General features: G+C 37.2%; 1 protein-coding gene across 1 annotated transcript in view; it reads right to left on the bottom strand.

The window, feature by feature from the left end:
* Positions 1–22,603, bottom strand: part of LOC145692559 (inactive ubiquitin carboxyl-terminal hydrolase MINDY-4B-like) — a 392,682-nt gene that overhangs the window by 85,462 nt on the left and 284,617 nt on the right. The window contains exon 4 of the mRNA XM_081767869.1: positions 14,951–15,039. Coding sequence (XP_081623995.1) covers positions 14,951–15,039 — 89 coding nt within the window. The remainder of the gene's footprint in view (positions 1–14,950; positions 15,040–22,603) is intronic.

Raw genomic sequence — 22,603 nt, forward strand, 5'->3', positions numbered from 1 at the left:
TTTTTTTTATGTTTTCAGCAGCCTATAACTCCGAAAGGAAGTAATTGTGCACCCAGGTTGGTCTATACTTTTCGTCTTATTTTGGTGTCAGGAATCACCTCCCAAACGTTGTCGGTGTTGTTTTGAAACACCCTGTATAATAAGAATTGTCCATGTATATTACTAGCCACGCCATAGAACAAGCTTTTTTAGTCGCTTAATTAGTAATAGCCAACAACAAAATTACTCTTTCTTGTTTTTCTATCAATTACCAAGATCTTACTTTAATATCAGATCAGAGTCGCACCAACACGGAGGGTCTACAGAGTCCGGACACTCCCCCAAAAATTGTATTTCGGTATATATTTCTATACTTTCTCAATAAAAAAGTATACTTCTTTAGTAGAGAAATGGTTGATGTAGTCTACAGATTTGCTCTTTCACTTCATCTCTATCCTTCCTTTTCTTATAAAAGCAATCTAGTTGTATTTTTTTTAAAGAATAAAGGGGACTGTATTTAACAATTACTTATCGCCTTTTCTGGCATAGAACACAGGCTTAATACTGCATGGATCTAGCATCTTGTAGTATTTTCCCCTTCTTAGTTTGTATCCCTACCAACAAAAAATTTCTGATTGCACGCCTGTATCAGTTTAGTTTAGTTCTTCTTTAAAATACATTGATATGCATTTTTCAACTTTTGCCTGTTGTTTTGAAATAAAATGGTGTATCGGAATGGATTTTCTTCCTGCAGATTCCGAAGATGGCCTTCAAAGTTGTGTATTACGTTAGGTTTTTTCACAAATCACGAAAATGTGAAAATTAAACAAACACGCTTTTTAATGTCATTGATATATAATTAATGTTTATAGCCGCTAAAAAGGTGTTTCATTACACAACACTAACACGCATCTCAATAGCACATTCGGTAACCATCAAAGAGACTACCAAAATCTTAAATTTCTGCTGGAAAAAATGTTATACAAACATTATGAATCGACTGTGTGCGGGGATTTCAAGATGATTGGAATATTGCTCGGCAGCAAGCAGGGTACACAAAATATCCTTGCTCTTTATGTGAATAAGTCTCCAGAGCAAGAACTGAACATTGGGTTCGGAAGCAGTGGCCAGTCAGACGTACCTTTATATCTGGAGAAACGAACATTGTTCAGTTCCACTGGTTGATCCCACGAAAATTTTGTTGCTACCATTACACATAAAGCTACGTTTGATGAAGCAATTCGTGACAGCTTTAAGCAGACACAGTAAATGCTTTCAGTACCTTGGTGTTAAGTTTCCGTCAATCATGTCTGAAAGAATCAAGGCTGGCATTTTTACAGACCTACAAATAAGAAAATTGATGGCGGACAAAACACTCGAGAAAACTACGAGTAACACCGAATTGCAAGCATTGACAGAATTTAGAAATGTGGTACAGCCATCAGCAAAAGTACCTTAACCCTGAGTGCTCTAATTCCATTACTTGGGCTCCAGATAATTTGCAGTTTGTAAAAACCTGGACAGATGTAACACAACTTACACGAAAGTTTTCTCAGTATTGACAGCATTTGGTAGCCCTGATCCAGGTGTTTATGTAGATAAAATTATAGAGTAGGTGACTAACCAAACAGTTCTCCATTCGAAGATGAATTTCTCTCTGGTTCGGAACATGTTGTCCAATGAACATCGGATATTAATCTCAATATTGCTGGGTATGTAATGCATTATTTCATTATATAATGTATATTCAAAGAAATGAAAACACTGACCACGCATGAATCAGAAAATGGTTGAAAGTATATGAAAATATCAACTCTAGAACAACTGCAGGACTTGCCTTGCAAATCAATGACTTGTAAATCATTGCCCCCATTGACAGATCTCCAATTCTCCTCTTGTCACACTGAGCATGCATTTGAAACATTTGAAAAAAGGTTGAGCCTGGCAAGGATTTGAACCGTGGTCGGCCGGATAGAAGTTCAATGCGCTAACTACTAACCCACCGCGCCACTTCAGCTTTCAATCAAACTAATAGCTAGTTAAAATCGTTTCATGTTAGACTATACACACGATACTAATGGTCGTATAAGGAGACGTTCCTTATGTGAGTGTCACAATGACTTACTCAAGATTTCCTTCTTTAACTCAAAAATAAGTTATATAGACTTTCCTTAATGAGTAAAACTTGCCTTAATGAATAAAATATTACGAAATGTTCTACAAGTTGAGGCTACGTCATAGTTTTTATCGATGGTCCATATTTATATTACATTTCTTCCTCACCTTAACTTCTAATTTCCAAAGAAGAAAAGACGGCAGACATTATTTTCGCATCCTTTGAAATGTATCAACAAACGAAGAAATAGAGTTCGATTTTATCTTCCGTAAGTACTATTTTCTTTTTCTTAAATTTGTATGAGAAATTTGTGGCAGAGTGGTAAAGACTCGCAGAGACTCGGGATCGAATCCCTTCGTGGTAACTATTTTTAAATCTTTTTGGAAGGTACTGTTTACGTAATTGGTATTGTAATTATGTTCCCTTCTTCTTTTTCTTCTTCTTCTTCTTATTATTATTATTGAGAAGTCGATATAGGCTACATATATTCTATGAAGTTTCTGATTGGAGCTCGCCTTTTTGTTGAAAAATCAACACACTTCATTGTAAGGTTTTAGGGAAGGGAAATATCAATATGTTGTTTTTTACTTGTTTGGCACTTGCACGCTATACCAAACCTGGATATTACTTATCAGCTTTGTATATTTACGTGAAGTATCCTAAAGGTACTTCCCGTCCCAGGAAATAAAAACACGGACCACGCATGAATCTGAAAATGCTTGAAAGTAGATGAAAATATCAAATCTAGAACAACTGCTGGAAATAACTTTGTAAATCATTGTCTCCATTAACAGAACTTCTCCAATTTTCCTCTTACCAACACATTTTTCTTTCTGGGGAGAAGATCTTGCTTGTTACACTGAGTATGCACAGAAATTGAAATACTTGAAAAAAGGGTGAGGGTGGAGGGATTTGAACCGGGTCCGCCGAATAGAATATCAATGCGCTAAACAGTTACACACCGCGCCACTTCATTTTTCGCAGAAACTATTAGCTAGTTAAAACCATTTCATTCGAGACTGTACACAAGATACTAATGCTTGTAGAAGGAAGCATTGCTTATGTGAGTGTCATAAGGACTTACTCGAGATTTCCTTGTTTCACTCAAAAATAAGTTATATAGACGTCCTCAATGAGAAAAATATCTCGAAACATTCTTGAAGTTGATGCTACGTTATCGTTTTCAACGATAGTTCCGGTTTACATTACAATTCTTCTTTACCTTAACTTCTAATTTCCAAAGAAGAAAAGACGGTAAAAATTATTCTCGCATTCTTTGAATTCTATCAACACGTGTAGAAATAGGAAGTGCTATGTTTATCTGACATAACTACTAGTTCATTTCCTTATTTTCGTATGGGAAATTTGTGGGAAAATGTGAAAGCGGAAAACTCCCATTACACCGAGCCGGGTTTGAATCCCGTTGTGGCAATTATTATTTTTCTTTATTGGAAAGTATTGTTTACGTAATTGGTATTTTAAATCTGTTATTCCTTTATTATTATTATTATTATTATTATTATTATTATTATTATTATTATTATTATTATTATTATTATTATTATTATTATTATTATTATTATTATTACAAAGTCGAGACTTGGCTACTTATTTTATATTTTATTAAGTTCCTGATTGGATTTCAAATACTTTTGTTGAAGAATCATCACACTCCATTGTAAGGGGAGGGAAATATCATCATGTCACTTTTAATTTGTTTACTTGCACGCTACACCAAGACTGAATACTACGTTTTACGTTTCTATATCTACGGGAAGTAGATTTAGATGATCATAAGAAAGTCAGTGAATAAGTAACGAGACCAATGAACTTTTAACATTTAAAGTATCAGGCTATCGGAAAAGTCATGAGTATTTTGGTAAAAAAAATGACAAATGATGATTTCTTGATACACTAGTTATTCGGATCCGTGCAATAGTTATGTCATGAATAGCTAAGTGGTTGTGCATCTTGTGTATTAATATTGCTCTTTGTTTGGGTTGGTTTTACAGATTTGACAACACATAGAAGATGGAAGACCAAAAATAGCATTTTCACCCTATTTTAGTTTTATTTCAGGAATGGGAAGAACGCAAGATTGTTGTGATTTTTACTGTCCTCAATGTGTCTATATTTTTGTCCCTGTTCTGAAAGTGTTACTGTAAAACTGTAGAAGTGGGTGAAACGAGTAAAATTAAGTAAAACGCTTAAAAACAGGAAACATAAGGTACTGAGAAAAATTCGCTACATTAGTTAACTTTAAAAAATAATCCAATGCCTAAAAATATCAGATTCTAGTTCAGTGCCGTGACGTGGGAAATCAGGGCCCAGGTAGAGAGCATACGACGGCAGCCCAGTACATATGAGTGAGGTCAAGTAGAAAAGAAGCGAAGTACCACCATGGTTGCCGTAAGAAAATTTGCAAAAATAAACCCTCCTTTATCTTGACTTTGAGTACTTTAATTACTTTTTCCTTCTTTTCTTTTCTCTTTTTTTCTCCTGAATTTTGCGCTCCCTTACTCCGGCACCTGGGACCGTTCCCCGCTCAATCCCTTCATGGCACGGCACATTTCTTGTCAATGTTTCGAAGCCCTCTAAAGTTCAATTTCTCCTTCATGTCCTTCAGTGTTTGTATGTCTTTTTGTTTTCAATTTAAAGCTGAATTCTTCGGACTATTCTTTCTACATAACTCTACTATTTTACTGTATCATGACAAATCAGAAAGTTTCATCATTATCACATTGGAAACGCAAGTGCGCAATTTACTGAATTTACTGCATATCCAGTTTTTCCTCCTTCTAGAACAGTAATTGGTTGGAGTAGTGGCTTAAGCGTTAGTTTCACAAGTTGGGGTCGCGGGTTTGATTTCCGCTGAGGTAATTAAGGAAGTTTTTACCATTTGCAATATTTCTGATATGTACTAACATGAAAAATATTCAATTTCTCTGGGTATCATAGTTGAGAACTTCTTTCACAGGTGAAACGCAAACAACACAAAATTACGTCATCCGTATCAACCTTGATTCGTATTGCCTGGCAACGTAATATGTTTAGCCAATAAATGATGAATCCATAGGGTATATTAGTATGGGCAAGGCTTACTTTTAGTATGGGCCAAAGATGTGACTAATCAAGAATGTGTTGTTGCTTCCCAGGAATTCTGAAATTGTTCTTACCTGTGCACAAATTGCAAATAGTAATCGAACATAAAACTCTAGTCACGAAAATGATCCTATTTAAAATGTCACCTCACCTTTCTACCTTGAAGAAGGGCAAAACAAAATGTATTACTATTATCAGCCAGAAAATATTTATTCTCTATTTCTTGTTGTCATAAAATGATAATTTTATCTGTAAATTCACACACTCAACAATATTGCGTTCATGTATGAATTAAGAAATATCTGACATATGTTCCTATGAATAGCTTCGACAATGTGACTTTTTCTTTCCTTCTTTTGTCGTAATAATAATAATAATAAAGGAATACCAGAATTACAATATCAATTTCGTAAACAATACCTTCTAATAAAGAAAAATAATAATTGCCACGACGAGATTCGAATCCGGGTCCCTGCAATAGGTGTTTCCTGCGTTTACACTTTGAAAAAATTCGTCATACGAAGATAAAATAAACTAGTACGAATTTAGGGATTTAGGATTTAGATTTCTGGGCTTTCAGCATCTAAGGCCATTTAGCCCTTCACGTTTTGAGGGATGACGTCCCTCGGCGAGCACACAATCGGGGGAGGGAAGGAAGGAAGTGGCTTGGGTCCTATAAGTTAGGTACCACCCCGGCATTTGCCTGTGTGAATGAGAAAAACCCAGGAAAACCTCATTGAGGGTGGCTGGCCTGAAAAAGCGTTTTACACTTTTTCGATCGAGTACCCTCACCGGGAATCGTACCCGGGACCGCTCGCACAAAATAAGCTAGTAGTTATGGAAGATAAACATAGAACTTTCTATTTCTAGACGTGTTGATAGAATTCAAAGAATGTAAAAATAATATCTATCGTCTTCTCTTTGAAAATTAGAAGTTAAGGTGAGCAAGAATAGTAATGTAAACCGGGATCATTGCTGAAACGATGACGTAGCCTCAACTTGAAGAAAGTTTCGTGATATTTTCCTCATTGAGGAAGGTCTATATAACTTGTTTTTGAGTTAAACAAGGAAATCTCGAGTGAGTCATTGTGACACTCACATAAGTAACATCTCATTATACGAGCATTAGTATCTTGTGTATGTCTTACATGAAACGAATTTAACTAGCTATTAGTTTGCGTGAAAGCTGAAGTGACGAGGTTGAGCTCGTGTTCTCGAGCTGTTCACATCATGAGTAATGTTGGTCCCGTTCAAGTACCTGATATCGCTACTCATATATTCTTTGGAAAGATTTGTGCTTCTTTCCCAAGTTTAGTTTTTTATATGCTTGGTGCATCGTACCTTTGTGTACAGTTTGATAGTTTGTTCTACTATGGAATATAAGAAGGACCTGTATTTTGAATTCAGATTTGACCGAAGATATAGAAGCGTCAAACTAATGGTAACCAAGTATATCAGTGGTTGGAAAATAAGTTTACTCGTACATTTGAAAACATTTATGCGTTCCAGTTACATGCGGAATCATATAGCATATATATTAAATTTAAAGATTTACAATGCTATGAACATTTTGTCGCAACAGCTCCTTCGGCTCTAGAATTCAGCTGCGTGACTGGGTAAACCAGCACAGTCCGGATCGTAGCATCTGATGACCCGATTCGGTTGGTTCGTATATATGACTTTTTTCTTGAACGACCGTTATCAGTACTAAAAGAGTATTTTAAAACTTACGGTAAAGTGTGCAATGTGGAAACAGAACTACGGAGTGCCCCTTTCCCCCTGGCATAGACAGTGGCGTACGTATTGTTTACATGGAAATACATAATTATATACCTTCTCGTATCATGAATCAAGGCTGTAAAGTTAGTGTGACTTATGAAAGGCAGCCTATTCCTTGTTTTCGATGTCAATCAAATTTTCACACGATTGCCACCTGTCTACTGAAGAACGCAAAACCAGCTACAGCCACCATTGACCAGACGCCTCTACACATGACGGAAATTGGCAAAGTGCATCACTCCTTTCTCTCTTCAGGATAGTTTTCGCTGTCTGTCACTGCCCCTGCCCCCCAAAGTTCATCAGTGCTCCTCAGAGTGTCTTCTTTAACTGATAATAATGAGTGTCCTGTATTAGTGCGACCCCCACAATAAATTAATCCATAACAGATAATGCGCTAGTTAAAGGAGATCACGAACCCGGCAAACCCTCCTTTACAGGATACAAGTGTGGATGCCATGGATCTTGATTCTTCTCGTCCATTGGCGCAGGAAATGTTAACAGTATTGCCTGGTTCTTCGCCTGGAGTACAAGACAATAATGCTCCGTCTCCAGCTGAACACACCATTACTTCTCTGCAATCTGATTTTTCTTCCTAGCAAAAAAGACGGAAAGACACTCGAACTTTCCGAACTTCCTCTTTCTAGGAAAAAGAAAGAACAGTGCATCCTTGAGGTTAACCCGCGGAGCAGATCAAGGAAACATACGCGAATTATGTTCACAACATCGGGCAATATCTAAATCAGAACTTCCTTGAGACGTGGTGTGTTTAATCTTCGGTATTGACCTTGACATCTTCTTACCAGGGTTTCGTCAACATTTTGTGTTATGTTGTTGTATCTGGGTTGTATCTGGCAATGTTTGTTTTTATGTTCGGAAAGAAGAGTTCTCACAGTTTGTGTTATATTACTTTCAAAATACGTAAATTTACTACAGTGTTCATGGCAAAGAGTCTCTTTTACCTTTGTAAGTATTTTCCTTTTATTTTTGTTTATTTTTATTTTAAAATGTTAATAGTAAATTCCTTTAAGTTAATATCTCTCAATATTCACCGTATTAATTCCGACCATAATTTAGGCCCTTCTAAAACAGTTTATCGAAAGCCGTCGACCAGATGTTTGCTTTCTACAAAAATAAGTTCTCTCTTTACATCTTTGGAGTTTCTTATAGATTATCAAGCTATTATTAACCGTGATCAAGACAGTGAGGTCGCATTTTGGTACGAAAGAGTCTCAGCTATGATCGTGTTGTGTTAGCACCTGAAGGAAGGGCTGTACGTTGTTATATTCAGACTATTGGCATTATAGCATTATATGGTCATTCTGGGTTTCTACGTGAAAAAGAGAGGAATGAGTTTTATGCAACTACCATTCCTACTTACTTCCTCCGGGGATTCCTCATTGTATAATTGCCGGTGATTTCAATGCTATTGTAGATCACCGAATTCTCTGACGCCTACCACGCCTTGTCCTACTTTGTCGGAGATTATTCACGTCCTCAAGTTAATAGCCGCTTGATTTGTGTCAAATTCCAGGCATGTTTTCACTCACTGCACTTCTACGACTAAGAGTCGAATCAACCGAACATACATTTCATAGAGCTTATGCGCTACGGTGATACAACAAAATAAAACCCAGTCGCGCTCTCTGATCATGCCGCCATCGAAGTAGCTTTCAACATGCCTTTCTTGCTACCGCCAGCTTGCGGTCCTTCCTATTGGAAGATTGATACTGAAATTATGTCTCGCACGCAGGTTGTGGGGTAATTCTGGCGTCAATCACCTTATTGGTACAGCATGCAGCGATACTACCCCTCTGTGATTCCCTGTGGAATTTATTATGTAAGCCTAAATTACACAATTTCTTTCAATGGCAAGAGCGGGTCGCGAAGGAAGACGACCACCATTTACATGCATTTTAATACCAAGTTCTCTGCGCATTTTGGAATGCTCCGCCTCTTTAGATAACCTGGCTCGCATTAACGGCATCAAACACCGATTGAAAACGATTCACTCCCATACTTCGATCAGTGCGTATTTGTCGGAAGACTTTTATAATCGTTTTCCGGAGGGGACTATAACTATTTATCATGTTGATGTGATTTTGCGACAACGGGTTTATACTGCCATCCACTCTATCATTCTAAGAGATGGTACAACCACTACTAATTTTACGCAGATATTACGAGAGTTCACGCGCTACTATACAGAATTTGCAAATGCACGTCCCATAGACAACACCCATGCTCCGGAGTTTCTGTGCACGTTATCTCACCATCTCACGGATAACGAGTGTCAGACATTGATCAATCCTATTACTGAGGAGGAAATTTTCTTGGTCCTCAGTTGGACAGAGTCGCAGTGCCCCCGGAGAAAATGGATTAAGTATCCAGTTTTATAAACAGTATTGGTTTCACCTCAGTTTATCTCTTACCGCCTTATTCAATGCTTTAACAGACGAAGCAGTGGGTCGTAATACAGCTATCTTAGTTCTCATTCCGAAATTCCGCGCAGCGCATTATGTTCAGCACTATAGACCTATTTCTTTATTGTCCGTCGATCTTGAGTTGTTCACGAAAGTGCTTACAGTCTGACTTCGACCAATCATCCGTCAGTATGTTATTCCCTATCAGGTGGCACTCCATGCTACGCATAAACTTTCATATACACTTTGCTCTTTGCGCGTTATATTTTCTTATTTTCATTTTCGGGAGGTGCCCACAGGTGCATTAGCTATAGATTTAGTAAAAGCGAACGAGTTTAGATCATGGTGTTTTGTTGCAGACACCGGTACTTGAAGCCTGGAGGTTTCCTTTAGCCTTCCGCACGGTCATTAATAACTTATATACTACGGCCAATTTCCGCATCCAGATTAACGGACACATGTCCCCTCTTATTATGCGCAGCAGACTACGTGAAGGCTGTAATTTGGCAACGACACCTTTTTGCACTCGCATTAGATCCTTTACTCAGAACGTTGGCCACCCTGCACCCCCCTGGACTCTTGTTTCTTGAGTCAAAATATATTTGGGTATGCGAGCGACGTCACAATCACCGACGTGGATCCTGTTCTTATTGCTCGGGTTTTTGCAGTGTTGCAACATTTCGCACTTTGCTCCTGGTTAGAGTATAATGTACAGAAAACTAACCTATTACAGTTAAAGGTTTTAATTTATCTACTAACGAGCCTGGGGTGCCGTTTGTAAACCACGTCACATCGTTGCAGATCCTAGGTATTCCGTTTACGTCACAACCTACTCTCTTTTTCGAAAAGATTGGTCCCCATTGTTGGTACGGATTCGCCAGCTTTTGTTTTTCCAGTGTTTCCATCGCCTTCATTTAATTAATCGTATCGACTTCATCAATATTTATATTGCACTCAAACTGTGGAACTGGGATCGATTTTTCCCATTACCGGAATTGTTTGCTAAACAGTTGGACTCCTTATTCTTATGGAATATTTGGCGTGGCTTCTATTTTCGCTTACCACGTACAGGACCATATCTTTCCCGTTCGCAGGGAGGGTTGGGTCTCGTCCATCTCGGAGTGAAATATCAAACTCTGCTTATGCTCGATTTCTATGCTGCCGTTGCTACTAATGAATGCTTTACACACCAATGGATACGGTGTTTCTGGCCAAGTTATGAATTCCCTGTGAGCCCCCGTTTATTAACTTTGCTGATTTTTGCTCGATTTACATTACTTCATTAATACATTATTGTACATACGCCGGTGTGATTCTCTGTCTTACGGGACACACTTCGCGTTTCTTGTATAATTTCCTTCTCTCGTTGACTTACTATCAGATTATTCTCCAAACTTCTCACCGATATCCTGACTATGTGGTCCCAGGCATGGGCTAGTATTTCCGTCCCGGTATTACATTCATATATACAGGTTGAATGGTTTCAAGTAGTTCATTAGTTGATACCTACGCGCTCTCGTTTATTTGAGCTGAATATTGTTCCTGACCACTGCGTTCTCGGTGCGACAAAGACGATATACTGGCCCTCGGTACGATCAGTGTGTGGATGCTCCAGCAATCAGGAACTGTCTCACGTCCTTCGTAGGACTCATTTGTTGGCGACCTCCACACCAGTTCACAGTGTCATATTTATTGTTTCCGGGTTTCCGTTATTTCACACAGACTAAACACCAAGCTCCGATTTTTCTTGTGACGTGTACAATTGTCTATATTCATCGCCACGTGCCTTTGCTGCATGCTCGCACCTACTTGGATTTTTCAAAACGTGCTCGCCGAAAGCTCTTTCCCCCCGAGTTGGACAGGCAGTGTTTGGCAGTGTTTTAGTCGGTTTTCAGAAGTTACAGTAAGATCCTTCTTTCTAGTCATAAAAAAGATCATCTACCATTGGTGTATGTTTATCTTTTCTTTTTTATATATTTTGGCGAATATTGTTGTAAATCTCGGAGTTCCTTTTCCTTGTATGTACCAACTATTGTATTGTACTAATCCCGGAGTAAGTTCGTTTCTTGTAAACCTTTTGTACAAAGACAGGCACATGAACAATAAAATAGACAGGTAAGTAGTTAGCGCATTGAACTTGTATGCGGTAGACCTAGGTTCAAATCCCCGCCAGGTTGAATCTTTTTCAAATGTTTCAATTTCAATTTCAATGCATACTCAGTGTGACAAGTAAGATCTCTTCAGAAAGAAAAAGATGTTGGAAATAGGAGAACTGAAGAAGTTCTGCCAATAGAAACGATAACTTACAAACTCATTTCCTGCAGTTGTTCTAGATTTGATATTTTCACTTACTTTTAAGCATTTTCTGATTCATGCGTGGTCAGCGTTTTTATTTCTTTGAACATACAGTATATAATAAAATAGTACATAACATACACGGCAATATTGAGATTAATATATGGTGTTCATTGGAAAACACGCTCTGAATCAGAGAGATTTATCTCAGAGTAGAGAAATGTTTTGTATGTCATCTACTAAGAAATTTACTTTCATAAAGACCTGACTCAGTGCTACCAATTGCTGTCAGTGCCGTGAAAAGTCACGTGTAAGTTGGGTTGCTTCTGCCCAGGTGTTTTACAAACTGCAAAATATCTTGATCCCAAGTAATGAAATTAGAACACTTAGAGCGGGAGATACTTTTGCTGATGGCTGTACAAAACTTTTTGGAGAACAGGAAGGTTGTAAATTACAGCGTTTTAGTCGACGAGATGTTGGAATCTTATAAATTGCTTGGCTGCAGCCTGAACGTGAAAGTGCACTTTCGTCATGGTCATCTAATTACTTTTCTGATAATGTTGGTGATTTTACGGAGGAACATGGTGAGTGTTTCCACCACGACATTAAAGTGATGGAAATGAGATGTTAGGGAAGGTGGACCGTCCATATGATGGCCGACTACTGTTGGATGTTAGAAAGAGACAGAAGAACAGCGAAGAAAATCCAAAAAGGAGAATTTTCAAGTTAGGTATGTATGCTTTGGATTATGTATTTGTGTCCTTACACAATCATTCCGTTCATGTAGAGTGATATTGAACATGTTACAAACGTTCCCATATATCAAAATCATTCTAAAAGATACATTTTTTTTCAATTTTCACATTTTCGTGATTTGTGAAATAACCTGAAGTGTCATTTTCGGAATCAGCGGACAAAATCCGTTCCGATACCCTCTTCAATTCAAAACAACAAAACTTGCATATGAATGATATTATTAATACTAATATCAAAGTATGGAAATTATATATTCTCTAACTGAATTTGAAAAATTGATGTACCATGTACGAGGGGTCGATTTCACTGTAACTTGGGGGGGGGTATTGAAATGTATATAGCAAAGGAGGGCAAAGCGGATCACTTAACTTCAAGGGCCTCAAATGGCAACTAAAATTAAGACTAGGAAACCAAAGTCTTGAGGAAATATTTTATGATTATTAAACTTTCAAATAACAATACAATAGTAACAAGGATTGCATGTACATAAATTGATATTGCTTAATTACTGAACTATTGCAATTTATTCACTTTGTCCCACTGGTAGGGCAAAGCGGATCATGACAGTGGGGCAAAGTGAATAAGCAAAAACTCATACATTAAAAGTCAGGGTTTAATACAGATATGAAAAATAGAAATTGTATAGAACAATATATGTGTACACAGTCAAAGATAATAAAAGAATGACACCTAAATGAACTGCTTTACCTACCAGAAGATCAAAATGTTTAATATTTTGTGAGTATTAGCCTAACACATTTAAATATAGAATTAAGTCTAGACAAAGCTTGCATACACATGATCCCTAAATATGTTTAAAAAGCTCAAGTCCATAGAAGATTTTTTCTTATCAAGTAGGCATCTAGTATCTAGTTTCTTTCAATCTATAGTAACCCTAATGAGTACAATCTACGTAGTAGCAAACAGATTAAAAGAAATACTAATAAGGCTTAAGGCTGAAAATAATATCACATCACACGCTTGGTTTACACAGATCACAAATGTAAATGTCTTGTCCATTATAATAATCGGTACAATTTTCGTGAAACCATGACAGACAAATAGAACACTGAATCCAGTCTTCATTAAGTGGATCTGAATAATATTCATGACACAACTTGTATTGGTAACTACCGTCTCCTTCCAGATGTAATTGGGAGAGCTATAGCCGCAGCAAAACATTTCTTCTTGCAGGAGAACCTTGAATGGTATATTTCCTTCTTTTCTCTGGTACTTCCTTTACGGAAGTTGCACCAGTACTTGGTTCGGTAGACATAGTAGACTTGCTATACTTCTTCGCACTCTTCTGTTTTAAACATTCCTTGATAGGGGTACTCGTTAGTTTCTCTGCACGTAGAGACCTCAAGCTTCCCCCCTCCCCGAACAAAATTTCACCGTACGCCAGTGTAGACATTAGTACTGAACATGTATGGATCATTTTACGTAAATTGATTCGAGGCAAAAAGTAGAGAAACGAAGAAACAAACAAAGAACTGAAGTTTATTAAAATCATTTTAAAAGATGTAAAATCAAACTAATAGTTTCTTAACAGTGGTATAGAATTACATAGTTTAATATAGGATAAGTTGCGTTAATAGCCGCTGCGATTATTTAACTGAACTCCTATCCTAAGCCAACTTACTACTACAACAACTACTGATGTTACTCTACTACAACTACCACCACTACTACCATTACTACTGCTATGTTTTTGTTCGGCGAGTGTTAACGGAACAAATTCAATATGAATTTCAATATTCAAATTAGCTGTGTTGCAACGTATACGTACCGTCAATACCACATTTAGTGCCGAACAGATGTTCTAAAACAGTACTGCATTATGCTTGGGGCAAAGTGAATCGCTATTCGCTGTGCCTCTTCTAAAATTATTCTCTTTGCCCCACACTACCACATGAGACAAAAGACTGTCTACAGCATATGGACGACGTATTTACGATAATTCTCAAACATGATAACAAAGGTAAGATCCCACCCTGTCCATGCATAGTGTGTTCGCAAACATTCTGCGGAATAGTAAGAAAAGATTTCAAAATCCTTACCTCTTGAATTTTTTTAGTAAAATGCATATTTTCTTTTTTTCTCCTCTCTCGTCTAAACAACAACACGTACACACAAAATAGTAATATCCTTCTCTTATTTCACTAGTGACGTCATAAACTGGAGCAAACATTTCCTGTCCTCAGTTTTCAGTTGACTGTAAATTGCGTTATTCGCTTTGCCTCGCTTTGGCGTTATTCGCTTTGGTAGCAGACAAGGGTCTAAGAAGACATGTATGAGGATTTTATGACAAGTTGAATTCAAATTATGCCAAATATTGTATATTAATAAAATACATATAACAATAAAATACATACGCGTATAAAAATACGTATTCATAAAAGTACATGGGGCACAAATGAGTATTGGGGTCCTCCAGGATCGGCGCCCTTGATCATGTAAAAAAAAAATAATAAAACACTACAATCTTTCAGTGTATACTTGCCACAGCTTGTTCCTCTGTTATTGGTGTTCCGCCAACAACTGGATTCTTCTGTACGGAATGTAGATGGCTCCGTGGGTACAGAACACGCTCTGTGGAAAAGAACACACAACTTTATTAGTGAAATGGACATTCTGTAATTTCAATCTACAATTATTCTGAACTAATTTCAAGCTACAATTGTCAAACGTCTATAAAAACGAAGAAGAAGCTGTAATAAACTATTTTATTCAGATTATTACTTGTGAATCGTGAAAAGAGTGAAGTATAAACTTCGCGCAATTGTCTGAGTTTGCATTTCAGCGGGATAGAAAGTATAATGAGCATAATATACCTCCTTATTCCTAAGTAGCTAGCAACTTTCTATGACACTCAAATAAAAGTTATAGGAAAAGTCTGAGGCATTTCTCACAAAATCATATTTTGGTTCTATCGCTATTGACATCTCTTGAAGAGCTTCAACCCGAAATTTTAACTGTGGGTCATTGTACGTAGCATAGACGCTAACGCTCTCGTCTTTGGTTTGATCCCCGATGAGAACACAGTCGAAAAAATATAACAACTTTTTCAGACCAGTCATTCTGACTGAAGTTTTCCTCCTTCAAACCAGGCAAATGCCGAGATAGTACCTAATATAATAGTCCCAAGTCGCTTCCTTCCTTCCCCAATCCTTTCTTCCTCCCCAATTCCCCGGGCGTTGTGATCGCCGAGAGATGTCATCTGTTAAATATCAAAAGAAGTCCGTGGTACATGGGACACTATGAGAATTCCGTGTTTGGCTAAGAAAGTATTGTGAAGTATCTGTGTAGCAATAGTGATGTGACTGTGAGATGACTGTAAACTATTGATTTAATTTGTTAAATTCTATTTCATTATTTTTACGATTATCTTTGGCAGTATCATGAACTCTTTAAAATCCAACTGAATAAAAAAAACTTTTATTAATGTTGTATATTTCCAGACAGCTTCTGTAATCATGTATTTGTTAATTCTCGTTTTTGAAATTGTTAATAAACACGACTAGCTTCCTTCTTGATTTTCCGCATAGCTTGATATTTCACCGTTCTCTGAATGCCAGACTCAGGACTTTACAGCCAAACAAAACCACGGAGGATATATCGACAAGGGGTATTCGTCACTCGGTTTGGACAGGTGCAGGATCGTGGTGAGAAGCACATGGCATCATTGGAGGACGACCGACTCCATGTCTTCAAAATACCATTCTGTTGGTTTATCGCCGCAGACACATTTGAGTTTTGGATCTGAGTAGTGGGAAGAAGGTGAAGAAGTACATCGTAAAAGGCGCATTATGAAGAGAGAACTCGATACCCCTAGCAGATCAAGAGGATAGAGATCCAGATGTTGATTGATTCCAGTATTTGCAGGATTCCTCCAGAGAAAGTTATTCATCGTTCCAGATAACCAGGACGACGCCAGCCTAATCGGAATATCAGGCTAATGCTAATTCCTTTATTTCTTAGTTAAAACCTTTCTCTTTCTTTTACCTTTCCCACAACTAGTCATTTTCAAAATAGAAATATTTGAATATTATTTAAATTCAACCATAATTTCGTGTTGTGCATCAGTTTCATCCCCAATTGTTGCATTCATATGATGAATATTTTAGAGATTATTCTGAGCTACAACTGATGTCACAGCACCGGCACAGTATAAATCTGTTGTGCAAATCTTTCAGCTGTGAGATACTCGTAGCATCGTCCCCAGATGCTTGTTCGGTCTCGTAAGTCTTCTTTACTTGTGTATCGATAAGATTTTGCCAAAATGTGATGCCTATGCGCTGATCAGGTCGTTCTGTCACTTGCCTCAAATTCTAAATTCAACCAACACTCTCTACACGTGTACACTTCCAGTGTTCGTAGGTTTCGTTAAGAAAATTTCCCTCGACTGAAATTGTCCCTTTTCTTATCAAATATTCCCTAGTTTATTGAGTGTTAATTCCTATGACAGAAGTTGTGTGTTAAGATTAAATTAACTTTATTAAAGGAAGTGCAAACAATTTTTCTTTTGATTATTTGCTTTCGGTTTCTATTTTTCTTCTCTCTGTATTTTTTTTACAAAAAAAAAACACACACACACACACAGAAACACACCCAATTAACAATGGGCACAAGTTATGCTACTTTGAACAGACAGACAGACACACAGGCACACACACATACACACACACACACACACTCTCTCTCTCTCTCTCTATTGCTATTGTATTGGTTTATTTCTGAAGCACAAAAAAATTAAGCATTTATATTCGTCAGTCAGTCAGCGTGAGAATTTTACTGGATTTTCATGTTTTATCGAAAAATCCCTTTTTTTCCTTCTTGCTAAATTTTCCTACGAAATTTCCCTAGATTAAGGAAATTTCCTTCAAACTACGAATCGTGGTACACTCAAAGGATAACTGTTGGTGAATGACGCGTTCTGCGAGCAAATAAAAATTCACACATCCACATGAACGTCCTTCACACGTCACCCAAAATGGGTAGTCTCTAAATTTCATTTCTTTGAATCAACCCGTATTCTTGACACTTTTTCATTAATCCAGGATATTTAACAATTAATGCATGGCAATGTGGTTACAGCTATTATTATTGCTGTAGAAGAGAAACTCACAGTGAACACGTTTTGCTAATTTACCTACTGGTGAAGGACTTTTAAGACCATCCGGTACATGTATATCACAAGGGAAAGATTTTATATAAACTAAACGATTTCTTTTCGAAAAGATAAAGACCTTTGGGTGACTTTATTTACGGGGGGAGTAGATCAATTTTCTTGCACCTCCTGGCGAAAGAGTGAACTGTATAACCCTTTGTAACGATGCGAACATTTGACTCGTTGGTAGTCCTCAAGTGGTCCTAATGGTCATTTGACACTTTTACTGCTGACAAGAAAAACTGGTTTAGTTAGTTCGTAGTCACGATCCAGATTCCGCAAAATTTATTTTCCGCAATCGGAAATTTCACATTCCGGATTTCGAAAAAAATCCAGAATTCGGGAAAAATCGGATTTCGGAGAAATCCGGGATTTAGAAAATTCCGGAATTCGGAAAAATCCAAAATTTAGAAAATTCCGGTCGGAAAAATTCCGAATTTTTCCGAAATCAGAATCTTCTAAATTCCGGATTTTTTTCCGAATTCCGGAATTTTTCCGATTTTACTTTCCGGACTCCAGACAGCAAAAATTCCGGAATTAGCCATCCCTAGTCTCAAACTTATGAAATATTTGTGTTGAGTTCAACCTCTAGAAAGAATATTAGCAAACTAGTTTTCATTATCTCCTAAGGAAATTGTAGATACAAACTTTCTCATAAAACTTTTTTTTGAAACAGATCTGAAAAATCAATTAATTGGTTCAAGGAAATCTGAAGGAGAAAACAAGTTGCATGAAATGTTTTGTAATCTCCGGGATGGCAGACGAATGACCTCTTAAAAAGTTGAGATAAATAATGGGTCGTAGCTTGAAGTAACTTCTTTTATAGATATATTCAGACATGCAATTTCCTTTTCGTTCTCTTTGGACGAGCAATTTAGTTATAACTACGACTCAGTTTTCGAGCATTTTCTTTTCTTTTAAGAAGTAGAATAGCCTATACCACTGAGGCAAACATTATTTGAAAAAGAAAAAATACATGCCTGTTGCTCATCTAAGCCATTTTTTATGATGCTATGGAAACCTAATCTCTGCCTCAGGAAATTGGGTAGATAAATTCTAGATAAGCGAGTACTAATCATCAAGTTGAAGACAAAAATATTTGGCAACTTTTTTTTTTTTTTTTGTTTACAGGTGGAGAGAAAGTAACATGAGATACAATGATCTTCGAAAAAATGAAATGATAGCTGTCAATTTTACATCCCACGCTAATGCCGGCTAAGCTAAAATAGACGGTGATGATGAGAAATGAATGCAATGGTGGAATGAATAAAGTGGGAGGAAACGGGAGAACTCCGAGAGAACCTACATACATTGTGTTTGTCCACCACAAAGTTCACTTGGCGCGAGCTGGAATCGAACCAGGGACCCCATGTACTATAGGTGAAAGCTCTTTTTTTAAAACTTTTTATTTCACATGATTGTTGACTAGTATGCCACAACAAATAAGAGAAGTAAGTCACTACAATAATAATAATAATAATAATAATAATAATAATAATAATAATAATAATAATAATAATAATAATAATAGATAATAATAACTACATTATTGTTGGACAAGCTAAATGCTTAAGAAGTTTGCAAACTTTGTTGTCTCTATTTGAGGAGTTATATTAAACAAATACGACCTCCGAGTTTGTAAGTATCAAATAAAATCCAAATATGACAACTCGGTAGGATATTGTAACATATAGTATATATAATGTCCATTTAACCAATTAATCGCATTTAGTTTGGTCTGCGGGTACCAGAGATAGTCTGGAAATCGTAAGATGGAGGGAGAGAAAGTGGATGGTGGCTGCCGACAAATAAGTCCCATCATCCGACACAGGGCATCCCAAATTGGTCATGTGGAAATACATGACGTGACCCATTGTAGTTAAGTATCAAGCTGACCACATAAAGAACACTCCACTTGCACTACACGATGGATAGCTAATAATTTCTCATTGGTAGGCAATAAGTCATAAATGAGGCAGTACCATGCACTTCTAACATTTGCTGCGAGACACTCTGGATTACAGATTTTCCATATACGTGGCCAATTGTACTGCGGACATTTTTGACACTAATGGACTAGTACCCGCATAAACTGGTTTCATTAACAGCGAATAGAGTTGTTTGGAAGACAAATCATTGGGATTATCTTGAATACCACTGTAAGCCCAGTATTGAATAAGAATATGTGCACAATCTGGAAAATTATTTTTTTATACACGAATTAAAGGCGGATTATTCGGAAATATATTTTCTGTCCAAAAGTGGAACCACAGATACGTATGAGTCGTTAGGTCCATATACTATCGGTAGGTTGTTCGCGTATACAGTGTCTGATTCCCCCCCCCCCAATATTCACTAAATTTAATCCACCCGTAGAACATGGAAGATAGGATCTATAGATTATTTGTATTAATTCTTAAAGAACATGTTTGACCATAGAGAAAAAACACATAAAGAATCCAGGTTTTTTGCATACGGTTCTAGTAACGGGTATATGTGCGATATACCAGAGTTTGGAGTAAATGTATGTAATCAGTAACAAAGTTTTCTGCAGTAGGGGCAATCAACGATACTTATGTTCTTTAGTTAATAAGCGAATCTGCTGAACGATTTGATCCCATATTAAGTTGTAAGAACATTGTAAATCACAAGAGAAACGTAATCCCAATATTTTAACACTATCGGCTATGATATAAACCACTGAGTCACCGCGGCCCCACAATGATCTTCGAGATCAATCTCTACATATATATAGTACCAGTCAAACGTTTAAGACCACCTCGGATTTAGGTAAGATTCTACTGTGCAGCTCGAGCCAAGTGAGCTTTGTGGTGGACAAACACCGTGTGCATGGTTTTTTTCGGGATTCTACCGTTTCTTCCCACTTTCTTCATTCCACCCTTTCATTCGTTTCTCGTCATCACCCTCTCCTTTAGCCTGACTGGCATAAGCATGGGACCTAAAACTTAAAAGATTTCATTTCATTTCTAATGTGGACCTTCTATTTTGTAGCGCACTTACTTTTTAGCTATCACAGATACTCCTGCCCATAGCATAAAATTTGACCACAGTTTGATTGCGGTCTGAGATTGCATATTATATGTCTAACTTGTAAGTATAATTCTTAAAAATGGACATCAAAAATAAGATTACATAATATAAACAACGGACTGGAAAATGATACATTATTTTGATTTTATTTGAAAGATGTACACATAGGTGGCTGGACAATGCAGTGATGTAAATTTGAAAGTATAAGTTATAATTGTTCTGTAGTTCTTGTTCGTTTGTTGATATGTTGTAAGGTAGATTGTGGTCCGTGTGCCCAGGTGCGGTATGTTATGGTGGACAACATCATGTCAGTGTGTTTTCTCGGGCTGCTCTCGTTTCCTCCCACATTCACATTCCAAGAATTATTTCATTATCATTCACTTGCTTTAGTCGTTCGTCTCTCTTAGCCTAAACGATATAGTCGTGGAACGTGAAACTGAAAGATTTCATTTCATTTTTCATATTCATATGCCGTACGCCCTACCAAGATCGCATATTTGTCAGGAAATGAATGGAAATGGTGGCATTCTTTTATGCCTGACGTCCTCTGCTAGATTTCTTGTTTTTAGGACTATCTGAAATGTGTGTAGCGTACGGGACAACAGTCCCATCTGCAAGTTTCCTACAAACGTATTCACACTACTGTGAATTAGATACGGCACATGCCTCAAATGTGGGACCAGCTGTATCGGAACATGCTTTGCAGATGTCGTTGGTTCGCAGATGTTGATATAGACCATTTTCGAAATAAGAACTTTCTCTGTACTATCAATACTGTTGGCTCGGCATGCCGTCCGTCTAACGACATTGTCACGCTTATCTGGGAAGCACATTATCGACTTTTCACTGCTATTCACCAGCTTTTTTGTCCAGTTCTACGTCAGTCTGTCAAAGTCAATGGACACTCACTGTGGACCTCTGTCCTACTTTTGTGAAATTCCTACCACCCTGATTCTGGTCCGATAAGTCAATTCTGATCCAGTACTTCCAATTTGGAGAACGTTTCAATTTGCCGCGACAATTCACTATGATGCACCTCTAACGAGTACCACAGCACAACATTATGTGTGCAGGCAGAGATGATCTTAAACTCTAGTTTTACAATGAGCCGCTTGTTTTACGCAATGCACTCCGTCTGAGCGGACATAAATGTAACTTTTTTGAATCCTAGTAGGACCGTTTCCGATAAAACCATACCCGGAGTTTCCATTTTTACTCATCAGTAAAGTATATATGTAGACTGATTATAAAATCCGTGCTAATACCAAAATAAAAATGTTGAGTAACAAACCCATATGTTACTTCAGAACTGGTGGGACATATAGCCACGCGCATTCTTCTGGCGATTATTTGAACTACTTCCACAGTAAATACTAGATACCCCTTTTTCACTGAGTAGTGTTAGACACATAGGCCTATGTTTAGCAGAAGGGGTCCAGCTCTTTTCTCTAAAAAATGTTACAATTTTGGTAATTTCTGTTCACATTCGGTTAGTTTAGGGTAGGGTTGGTTAGTTTAAGTTAGGTTACGCTAGTTTAGGTTACGTTAGGTTAGTTTAGTTTGTGTTATATTAGTGTAGGAGTCCCGCATAATTTTCCAAAAAATGATAGAATTTCGCTTATTTCTATTAATATTACGTTAGTTTAGGTTAGTTCAGGGTAGCTTAAGTTAGTTTATGGTAGGTTAGGTTAGATTTAATTACGTTATGTTACGTCTAAGTATTTGCATCACTCATTTCTCCTGTAAATTTTGTGTTTTTTACGTGCTTCTGGACCCCTTGTACTAAACATACCCCGACACATAGGCCACATTTTTACATTAAACCGAACTTTTCCAGTTTTAGCACTTAGCACGGACTTTATATTCAATCTACGTATTATTCGCAGGTGTATAGTTTTAAAAAATCATCCTGAGGAATGTTTTTGTTAATCACTG

This window comes from Thermobia domestica, chromosome 8 (assembly GCF_964235325.1).
Source record: "Thermobia domestica chromosome 8, izTheDome1.hap1.1, whole genome shotgun sequence".
Taxonomy (NCBI): domain Eukaryota; kingdom Metazoa; phylum Arthropoda; class Insecta; order Zygentoma; family Lepismatidae; genus Thermobia; species Thermobia domestica.